At 47.3% G+C, this 11,736-nt stretch overlaps 1 protein-coding gene across 3 annotated transcripts; it reads left to right on the top strand.

The window, feature by feature from the left end:
* The first annotated feature begins 567 nt into the window (after positions 1–567).
* On the top strand, positions 568–2,779 carry LOC136504501 (GATA-type transcription factor sreA-like). Of its 3 annotated transcripts, XR_010770895.1 has the most exons (3): positions 569–816; positions 933–2,393; positions 2,469–2,769. XR_010770895.1 is itself a non-coding variant. In XM_066499441.1 (2 exons), the coding sequence occupies exon 2, from the start codon at positions 996–998 to the stop codon at positions 2,307–2,309; it is 1,314 nt and encodes a 437-aa protein (XP_066355538.1). In that variant the 5' UTR covers positions 568–816; positions 925–995; the 3' UTR covers positions 2,310–2,779. The 3 variants fall into 3 exon arrangements, 2 of the variants coding, with proteins under 2 accessions (XP_066355538.1, XP_066355536.1); XM_066499441.1 differs by having other exon boundaries at positions 568–816; positions 925–2,779; XM_066499439.1 differs by having other exon boundaries at positions 933–2,771.
* The last annotated feature ends 8,957 nt before the right edge of the window (positions 2,780–11,736 follow it).

Raw genomic sequence — 11,736 nt, 5'->3', positions numbered from 1 at the left:
AAGACATACTATTAAATGTAGTTGTGCACTGCAACGAAACCTAAATACGTTTTGTAATTGAACTCTGTATTATTTGCACGAACCATGAGTTTGAGTCATATACGAGACACAGAGAGTGAGGATACACTTTAGGAAGTAAGAAAGACGGTTGGGATAATCCCTTTCGCTTTTTAATATTAGATATAGATATAGATTTATATATAGATACGAATATACTCCCTCTGTTCTAAAAAGATGAAATTCTCGCTTCTCATGGAGTCAACAATTCCAAACTCAATTAAATAAATATATAAAAAACCATTAATACTTATGATGCATTAAATTAATTATAAAATATTTTCTAATAAATCTACTTATTCAAAAGTATAATTGGTGATAATATTTTCTATAAAATTAGCTAAATTTAAGATTATTGAACTCATCGAAAGTGGTATTAATTTTCTTGGAACGCATGAAAATTTAATCCATATTCATCGTATGTGTGTTATTACCATTTAAATTTTGTATCTTTAGGGAAGAAAATACAAGTCAGGGCACGCAAAGGATCGCGTTCTCACCTCCGACAAAGCTCGCCGGAATTCGTGAAAAGATTTGCCGGTTTTCGTGACCCTCTATGCGACCCAAAACAACACGGAGAAAAAAAAAAACCCGAGAGAGAGGGCATCCGGGCATGAGCATGACTCGTCATCCTTCCCAACTCTCTTTCTTGCCCCCCTTGCTCTGCTGACGCGCCGGTCCGTCGGTCGCCGCCTATCTGCTCGCTCTCCCCGGCGGCCGCCGTCCATGGCGATGGCGGATGAAGGCGACAAAGGAGAGGTGCGGATCCATTAGTCTCTCTCTTTACTTTGGGTGGTTGGGAAGATAAAGCTCGCATCCTGTGTAATACGGCTCGGGAGCTTGCTAAAGATAGCATTTTTTGTCAAGCTGCGCAGGGCCAGCCGCCTGGATTAGACCCAAGAATCCGGCGATCTGCGGCGACCAGGGCGACCGGCGACATGGCCGGCGGTGGCGGGGAGGAGGACTCGGAGGGGGGCCCCGGCTACGTGCTCTCGCTCCCGGCGGCGTGGCTCCCCCTGCCCGTCGCCGTCTCCTGCCTGGACGCCACCGTCCGGCGCAAGGGGCGCAGCCGTCTCCGCCTCCGTGCCCCGCCGTCGGGCTGGTGGGCCTTCAAGCTCCCCGTCGTCCCCGAGCCGGAGGAGGCAAAGAGGCCGGTTCCCCCAGCGGCGGCGGTTAATAATCGGCCCGAGGAGGCCCGTCCCCTTCCCCGTCCCCAGCGCCTGCTCGTGCGCCAGGCCCCGCTCCCCGACCCACACCACACCGCCTTGGCAGCGGAGGAGAGGCCGCCGAAGAGGGCTAGGATGTGCCTGCAGTGCGGCGCGGCGGTGACGCCGCAGTGGAGGTCGGGGCCGATGGGGCAGGGCACGCTCTGCAACGCCTGCGGGGTCCGGCTCAAGGCGGCCGGGGCGCTGCGGGGGCAGGTGCAGCGCCACCCCACGCCGGCGACCGCGAGGACGTCCGCCCGGCCGCCCCCGCCGGACAGCCCGGTCTCGGAGTCGTCGCCCGACAGCCCGATCTGGGAGCCCGGGTCAGTTCCCGATGTTTACCTGGTGAGGAAGAAGCCTCTGAAGCGGGGGAGACCTCCGCCACGTCCGAGGACGGAACCCGCGCTGGCGCCCGCGCCAGCGGTGTACCTTGTCAAGAAGAAGAAGAAAAAGGCGGCGGCTTCGGCGAGGAAGCCGTGGCGGCCCACGAAGTCGGCGAAGCAGTGCCTGCACTGCGGGTCGTCGTCGACGCCGCAGTGGCGGGAGGGGCCGCTGGGCCGCAGCACGCTGTGCAACGCGTGCGGCGTGCGGTACAGGCAGGGGCGGCTGCTGCCGGAGTACCGGCCGATAGCGAGCCCCACCTTCGAGCCGTCGGAGCACGCCAACAGGCACAGCCAGGTGCTGCAGCTCCATCGGGAGCGGAAGAGGCAGAGGCAGAGCCACCACCACCAGCACCCTCTGCCCGCGGAGCAGCACCCTCCGCGAGCCATGGACGTGCTCCAGTTTTCCCCCCAGCGGTGGCACGTGAAGGAGGAGTACCCGCCGACGCCGCTCCACCAGCCTCTGCACCACCCGGTGGTGGACGGCAGCCTTGCCGGCGGCGTTGGGGGCGGCATGGTCGACGCGGCCGCAGATGCAGATGCAGGACACTGCGGCGGCGGCAAGGGAAGTGACCTGAACAACGCGCCGAGCTCGCTGGACTCACTGCTGCTCGAGGGCCCGTCGGCGCCGCTGCTTGTCGACGGCGACGAGCCCCTGATCGACTAGCTAGCCAGAGCCTACTAGGGGCAATCCAGCTGATTTGAGAGAATAGTAATCTTCTTGGACCTTCTCCTTTCCTGAGATCACTCGGTAACTTTATCGACTTTGGTTGTGTATTTGTTCGTCTTTCGGCAAATTTTCGTGTAACTTTATCATGAATGACAGGATTTGTAGCAATTGCTCCGGCCAAATCTTAGGTGTTGTTGCAACAGAGATGATGATGACAATGGCATGATCGACCTGCAACTGTGGTTTCATGACTTCAATCACCAACCGTACTACGGTCTAGTCTGGTCCATGTAAAGTGAAGCTGTGTTGCCCTTCGCTCGAGTGATAAGCCATGGCTGGGAGTACTATAGGTTGATTTGTTGTGAGAGAAAAATATTGTTTATTCGCTGGAAAAGTATGGTTTATAAGCAAGCCAACGTGACAGAGAGCCAAATTGGGCAAGATGAACTGCAGGTGTTGTACTCGTTCCTCAGCCCCAACTAACTAGTAGGTACCTAGAGATGCTGATGAGATCACCATGGTGATCTGATGTTTCTCCTGCCTTTTCACACAAAAGCAAGAGAGAAGAAGAATGTCAGTTGTCAGCTGCTGCCTTGCCTAGAATGACCTATTCCTCAATCTTTGCCTTGTTTCATTGAATTGGGAAACTGCCTCCCTCTTTTGAGCTCCAGCAGCTAGTGTTGTCCACCTCCTGCCAATCTGCCATACTTGGCCAGCACAATCCTTGGCCCCTCACGTCATTGTCACTTTGATCTTGTTTTTTTTACTATGTTGTTTGTGCTGTTCTGCATTTGGGGCAAACTTGGTAGAGTTCGTCATTACTGCAATCTTTGCAGGATAAAAAAAGCGGTTGTGCTTCATAAGGACGTCTCCAACAGTGTGTAGCCAGTTAGCTATGCTCTGGTTTGGCATAGTCGAAACTTGTGCAGAAGCAAAGCGTCTTGTTGTCTGCACCTGATAGCTGAGTGTTTGTTGTTTGTTTATTTTATATTTTATGTATTATACAAAAGACTCGCTGGGGCATCTTATACTTGATTGATATTAAGGACAATAATAACCGGTACATAAAAGGCCATGCCAAGAAAGAAAATCACATCAAATTTGACGAACTCTTCTCTGTGGAAACAATTATGGCAGCACTGTGTTTTCTCCAATCACCATTGTGCCACCGGATGCAAACGGGGATAAACAGAGAGCCAAGCAAGATCTGGAGGAACTTCAATCCCATGTAGGCCTTTGAAGGCCGCAATAGGGACGCTCCAAGCAAGATCTGGAGGAACATCAATCCCACCTAGGCTTTTGAAGACCGCAATATGCATCTGTCCCGAAGAACATATCCATAGAAAGACCGCAATAGGTGTCCGTCCCGAAGAACACATCCATAGAACCGCTGAAAGAACATCAACAAGGTCGCACCTCGAAACTAATCTAGATCTCTCATGCACCACCATCCCTTGACACATTCACAAACCTCATAAAAAGCTTTCACTAGTGCTGGATGGATCAACAGCGAGGCGGATAGCAAACCGAAAGACCAATATTCCAAAGAATGTCGCCATCAGCTCCACCTAGATAGGAATGCTATGGACAGTCCATAACTAATCGTACCTTCATGGAAAAAAAACATTGAAACAAGATGCATAAGGGACCAACACAATAAAATCCACCACCACCACCACCCTTTGTTGATGAAGGCGAGAAGAGACTCCTAGATCTTACTAGAGAGATGGATACCTGCTGCCCTCTCTATCGGCAACTCACTAGAGAGGAGGGAGGGGATGACAGCTGGTGGTGATTGTACACCAACTATAACAATAACATATCGGGTTTTTGTATAATACAAAAATACATACTTTTAAAAAATTTCCTTGAATGCTTCCATATAAATCGAGACCAAACTAAGTCAAATACCCCTTCTCCTCTAGTTCCAAAATCCTGACCAAGTTCTGTTTCCTAAAGAATTTCGAAAGTGTGTTGGCAAAACCAAAACTTGGAAGGCTGTGTTTAAACAAGTTTCAACCTATGTTTCATATGAAATAAATTAGTATCTATCCCTCTATCGCTAATAATAAAGAGGTAAAATTTCTAGCTATTTTTTTCGTCCATTCATTTTTTTCGTCCACCTCTCTCTAACTACCGAACAATGGAGAGTTTCTTCCGTCCGCATTTATATATATAACTCATGTTCATACGAGTTAGAATAGCTCTTGTTTAGCGTGATATGGAATCCGATTTCAAAACGTATTGGGTTCTACTACTTTTTTGGGATCCAGATACATGGATAATTACTGTTAGCGAGTTCAAATAGGAGTGTGCATGCGGTGCTATTTGTTTTCCTATTCCTTCTTTACCTGCGAGTATAAATATATATCCTACTCGTCCAATTGAGCCCTCTTGCCCATTTGTTCAGCTGAGAAACACCTTTGGAGTGCAAGAGAGAGCAAGAGTCTAGTGGGGTAATTAAGATTTGATAATCCAAGATGAAAGGATTAAGATGCCCAAGAGGGGGGTGAATTGAGCTAATTACAAATTTCTTTGCAATAAACAAATCATATGGTTAGCCCAATTAACCCCTTGTGCCTAGAAAGTGTTTCTATTGATCTAACGCACAAAAGTTTAGCACCCTAAGTTCCAATCCTACTCTAGCATGATAATTCTAGGAATGTAAATGGCAAGTAATGAATTGCTCAAAGTAAATGCTTAAAGTAAAGAGAAGAGAAGGAACGCGGTGATGTTTTGCCGAGGTATCGGAGAGTCGCCACTCCCCACTAGTCCTCGTTGAAGCACCCACGCAAGGGTGTAGCTCCCCCTTGATCCATGCAAGGATCAAGTGCTCTCTACGGGTTGATTCTTTGACACTCCGTCGCGATGAATCACCCACAACCGCTCACAACTTGAGTTGGATCACCCACAAGCACCGCCGGATAATCACCAAACTCCCAATCACCACCAAGCCGTTTAGGTGATGGCGATCACCAAGAGTAACAAGCACGGACTCTCACTTGACCACGACAAGCCTAATGAGAAGGATGGATGCAGACTTTGCTACTCTTGCTTCACTAATGAGGGCTCTCTTTGGGATTCTCAAATCTCAATCACCTCACTAGGACCTTGCTCTTCTTGGCACTCTCAAACGTGTTTCTCAGCTGTTGGAATGAGCAAAAGTACCCCCACACATGAGTGGAGGTGATATTTATAACATGGGCTGAAAATGAACCGTTATGTGCCTCTGCGGGGTGACCGAACGCTCCGGTCATATTGACCGGACGCTCCGGTCAGTACACCCCGAACTCCAGTGGTTAAGTGTTGACCGGACACGTCCGGTCACGTTTTCCCCTCACTAGAACCTTACTGATGTCGACCGGACGCTGGACCCCCAGCGTCCGGTCACTTGCTGAGCAGCGTCCGGTCAGTAGCTGGAACCTGATCAACGTCCGGTCAGCATTGACCGGACGCGTCCGATCAGGATTCTCCCTCTCTAGGACCTTACTGGTGTCGACTGAACGCTGGCCCTCAGCGTCTGGTCACTTGACCTCTCAGCGTCCGGTCACTTCCAGACGCTTTCACCTTGGTCAAATGAACTGACCGGACCGTGAGCCAGCATCCAGTCACATCGAAGCCAGCGTCCGATCAGTATTTGACCCTCCATTCACTTCCAACTCTCGATCATATGTGAATAAAGTTTGCTCCATTAGATCAAAGGGCTGTTAAGGAGTTACCTAGTGCTAGATTTAGCAAGTGTGCATCACACCTAACTCACTAGACTCGCCTAGGTCAAGCTACCCATTCATACCCCCCTTAATAGTATGGGCAAAGGAAAAACAAAGTCCTAAACTACTCTAAGTGTCTCTCCAACTCCAATCGACACTTAGAACTAGTCCATCCTTAACCTTATCGTCCAACCTTTGAAAACCGAAACGATTTCCATCGTAGGGGCATGACAACCATAATTGCCCAATCGATCTCTATTACCGTGACCTAACTTAATTGCCTCTGCAAAACACACGTTAGTCACAGTAATCGTGTATTATCATTAATCACCGAAACCCAACTAGGGGCCTAGATGCTTTCAATCTCCCCCTTTTTGGTGATTGATGACAATACTACCTCGAGTATGTGAAAGAGATGAGGTTTTTAACATACTTGGTTCATATAAGCTTTTGGCAATAAGAACAAAAGTGTTAGGCAAGCTTATATGACCCAAGCCAACATGATATACTCAAAAGATATGAAATAATCATGAGTACAAGTAATGAAGCTCATTTGCATCAGAGTAAAACACAGAAGCAAAAGCAAATGAGCATAGCACAAGTGATATGACATATAAATGATTCAAAGTAGAGAGCACACATGTCACATATCACAATCACATAGATATCACTATCACATAGATATAGTAGTAAACATGAATGCATAAAGTATCACACATAAAACTCCAAATGTAATAGATAAGCATATAATAACTAAGCTCCCCCTAGATATGCCGCTCCCCCTAAGTCTAACATACTCGATCCCTCTCCCCCTTTGGCGTCAAACACCAAAACCTAAGGGTCAGTCGGTAGGGCTATAGCGGATGAGCCGGGCGCTGAGGTATTAGGAGCGAGGTGGAACTGGGTGCCATCATCATCTGATCCTGAGCTCTGAACTGTCTGACCCTCTGTAGCCGGAAGCGATGCTAAAGCAGTCTAGGTCGGATCAGAAACTAAAGCTACTGTAGGTTGTGCTGGTATGACTGAAGTAGCTGGCTCAGATGATGCCACTGAGGAAGAGAGCGTCTCTGTAGTCCCGGCGATAGGTGCAACTATAGAAGGACCTGGGACATGTAAGTATGGAGTAGTAGGCTACCCTGTCAACTCACTAAAGGAAGCACCAAGACTCCTGGACATTGTAGTCTCTGGCACTAGTAGCGAGGACGTCATTACCGATGTGAAACCCGTCTGAAAAGGTATGAACTGCGAGGCTATCACTGGCAAAGCAAAATACTGGGACACCTGCTCTATAGGTGAAGCATACTGTGCTGGTGGCTATCCCTGACTTTGAAGCCCACTAGGCTGTAATGTTGGAGTCATCAAAGTGGTGGCAGGCTAACCAAGCTAGGGCGAAGGCTGTGGCGGTGGGGCCCCAATCGCTGTCACTATATGCTGCATGAATCTGAGAAGCTATTGCTGCATGAGAAGCTGCTGCTGATGCATGGCCTGCTGCTACTACTGTATGGCCTGCTGCTGCTGGATGGCCTGCTGCTGTCTCTGGAACTCGTCCTACTGAGTCTGAAACTATATGAACGTAGCAGCGGTCTCATGAGCCTGACGATCCTGGTCCTACCTCATCCGCTCAAGTATAACAAGAAGAGCGGAGTCTATCTACGGTGTAGGTGGAGCTGAACTAGAGCTACCGGCCTCATGATCATGTCGATGTGCAGGCATCTGAGAAATGTCTTGGTAGTCCTCGTCTGAGCTATCACTGGGGTTGCTCTCGACCATCCCCTCCTGCTGAGCAAGCCGCTCCTCCTCAGTAGCTGCAATACCCTTGATAATAGCATCCTGCTGGCCTGCAGTCTCTGGTACATCTGGACGATGGCGCGGCTAACTAGGTGCCTGTGGTGTACTATGGCGGATCATCTGAGTCAGGTTGTATGTAGGAAACTCTGTAGTAGCACCACTATACCCAGCTAACATCTTAGGCGACCTCACTATAACTGCCCTATGAATAAGAAATGTGATCCAATGGGCATAGGGCAACTGTCGATGACCTCTGAACCCCTCAGCAATAGTATCCTCCATCTCTGAAAGAAGGAGATCCCAAATGTCAAATAAAGTATGCTGCATTAGGGACTTGAGAAGCCATAGCTGCAAGCGAGTCAAGCCCTCGTGATACCCCATCCTCAGAATCAAGGTCCTCCTCATAATGGCATCCATCACTCTAGCTGTACGAGTGAGATCATTGGGAGTCCTGCTTGACCCCTCGCCAAAAGGCTCCTTGAAGCAGTGATGAACCAAATCTGTGGGAGGCACCATACCGCCATGAGGGTGTCTAGGAGGCGTTGTCTGTCCATAGCAAACATCATGTAACCTGATAGGCTGCTCCTGAAGCCTGAGTATCTCCTTGACTCTAGTGCTCGTCAGCCTGTAATCCCTACCTCTAAATGTAAAGTGAATGTATCTGTGCTGTGGGTCAATCCATAGAGTAGCATAGAATTGACGAACCCAAGATGGAACTTGATGGATCTGAAATGTCCATCATCGTCAATGCTTACAGACTTCGTAGTGCCATCTAGATTGTACCAGTCACAGCGCAAAAGAACCACCGTCCTATGGTTTTGTATGCTGGAGTTATACATCAACTAAATAACTTCTCTAAGGACACCATAAAATTCTACTGATTGGCCTTCGTATGTGACAGCGGTCATGACACCACTGTTCTATGTACGCAGAGATTTCTCGTGGTCAACAGTGCTATACCTAACTCCATTAATACTACAAGCTACATAGACCCAGGCTCAGGTATCAAGACCACATAACAGTGCATACAAACCTTGACTGACCTCTATTGGTTTCTCTCTACATAGCTCCTCGATCTGCACACAAACATGAAACCACCATCACCACTAGTTGTCGTATAATTCTACCAATGATCAGCCTAACAGAACTAAAATATGCTAATCACATACATGAGACTTAAACCATGCTGGAAACTCTACTGCTAGCCAACTATCAACATCATCACTTTCCTCTTGTTCCTCTAAAATTTGTCTATATATTCTATAGCACATATAAGCATTATTATTGCTAACATTTCGTACGTAATATAGGAAACAACCTTGGTATTGGGTACATCCATCCGTACTATATGGACCCTCTAAGAAGTGCATTGTTAGGTAGATGGACAACCAAGTGCACCATAACATCGAAAAAGGCCAATGGAACTTCTCAAGCTTGCATAAGATGAGTGGGATGTCCCGTTTTAGCTATTCCACGACTTCTTTCCTCAGAGTTCTACTGCACAGTTGCGTAAAGAAGCTCCCAAGTTCTGAAACAGCTCCGTATACATCTTTGGGAACAAAACCTCTTAAGCCTGCAGGCATGATCCTCTGGAGAAGGACATGGAAAGTATGCATTTTTTGCTTGCCAACTACCTTGGTACCATCTGCACTTATGGATTTTGCTAGGTTGGCTGCATAACCATCTATAAACTTGACACCTTTAAAGAACTTGCAAAATTATACTCTGTATTTTTCCATCATGACATAGTGAGCTTTTAGGAATTTAAGCGAGGTGCCTTACTACACGCCGTAATATTGAGGTCTTATGTTCATATCATGCAAATCTAGCCTAGCATTCATTGTGACCTTTGTCTTGCCCTCCATTACTAGCAATGTCCAAATAATGTTTTTATATATGTTCTTCTCAATGTGCAAGACATCAACATTGTGTGGCAACAACAGGTTGAAAGGTCCTAATATAGCTAGAGGGGGGTGAATAGCCTATTTAAAAATCTATAAATTAACTAGAGCAATTTGATTAGTATGACAAATAGCGTAATGCAAACTTGCTCTAGCTCTACAAGGGTTGCAAGCCACCTATCCAACAATTCTAGTTGCAATGATTACTTAGGCACACAAACTTGCTATGAAATTACTCACTAAGAGCTCTCAACCTTGCTACTCTAAAGAGCTCAACTAGATGAATGTAAATAACAAAGCAAGCTCTCAATTCTAATTACACTAAAGAGATTGTATCAACTAGTTTGCAAGAATGTAAATAAGTGAGTAGGGTGATTATACCGACGTGTAGAGGATGAACCAATCACAAGATGAATATATAGTCAATCACCGAGAGAATGCCAAAGACACGAGACAATCGATTTTCTCCCGAGGTTCACGTGCTTGCCAACACGCTACGTCCCCGTTGTGTCGACCAACACTTGGTGGTTCGGCGGCTAAGAGGTGTTTCACAAACCTCGTTCACATGATAGGACACCGCAAGAACCGACCCACAAGTGAGGTAACTCAATGACATGAGTAATTTACTAGAGTTACCTTTCGGCGCTCCACCGGGGAAGGTACAACTCCCCTCACAATCACCGGAGATGGCCATGAACAATCACCAACTCATGCCAATCCTCCATCGCTGCTCCAACCATCTAGGTGGTGGCAACCACCAAGAGTAACAAGCGAAATCCGCAGCGCAACATGAATACCAAGTGCCTCTAGATGCAATCACTCAAGCAATGCACTTGGATTCTCTCCCAATCTCACAAAGATGATGAATCAATGATGGAGATAGGTGGGAAGACTTTGGCTAAGCTCACAAGGTTGCTATGTCAATGAAAATATGCAAGGGTTGTGGCTTGAGCCAGCCAAGGGGCTATATATAGAGCCCCCATCAAATAGAGCCGTTATACCCTTCACTGGGCAAAACGCGCTCTGACCGGACGCTCCGGTCATATTGACCGGACCCTAGACTCAGCGTCCGGTCCACTGATTCATGCCATGTGTCACTAGCTTCAAATGCTATTTGTCAGATTTCAATGGCTACATAGTTGACCGGACGCTCCGGCTAAACTGACCGGACGCAGAAGCCTCAGCGTCCGGTCGTTTCCAGTAAGCTCCCCGAGGCATATTTCTTCGACCGGACGCGTCTGGTCCACCTTGACTAGACCCAGACCAGCGTCCGATGTAGTACCCTAGGTACTGTGCTGACCGACCAGCTCGACCGGATGCATGCTACTAGCGTCCGGTGCTTTCAGACCCAGCGCCCGGTCAGTTGACCGATGCCAGTGTCTTCATGACCAACTCATTTTCACTTCTAACTTCTTCACCCTTGTTCCAATGTGCCAACCACCAAGTGTATCACCATGTGCACATGTGTTAGCATATTTTCACAAACATTTTCAAGGGTGTTAGCAGTTCACTAGATCCTAAATGCATATGCAATTAATTAGAGCATCTAGTGGCACTTTGATAACTGTATTTCGATACGAGTTTCACCCCTCTTAATAGTACAGCTATCAATCCTAAATGTGATCATACTCACTAAGTGTTTTGATCACTAAAACAAAATGGCTCCTATATTTTATACCTTTGCCTTGAGCCTTTTGTTTTCCTCTTTCTTCTTTTCCAAGTTTAAGCATTTGACCATCACCATGCCATCACCATTGTCATGATCTTCACCATTGCTTCATCACTTGGAGTAGTGCTACCTATCTCATAATTATCTTGATAAACTAGGTTATCACTTAGGGTTTCATCAATTAACCAAAACCAAACTAGAGCTTTCAATCTCTCCCTTTTTGGTAATTGATGACAACCCTTATACAAAGATATGAATTAAAGTTCATTTGAATCCATGTTGCTTGCCCAAGCATATTTACCATGTGTAAAGGATATGGACAAGTTTTATGAACTCCAAATGATAGCAATTGCTCC

Source organism: Miscanthus floridulus, chromosome 14 (genome assembly GCF_019320115.1).
Source record: "Miscanthus floridulus cultivar M001 chromosome 14, ASM1932011v1, whole genome shotgun sequence".
NCBI classification, from domain to species: domain Eukaryota; kingdom Viridiplantae; phylum Streptophyta; class Magnoliopsida; order Poales; family Poaceae; genus Miscanthus; species Miscanthus floridulus.
The sequence above is the reverse complement of the archived record's forward strand: the minus strand, read 5'-3'. Positions and strand labels throughout refer to the sequence as shown.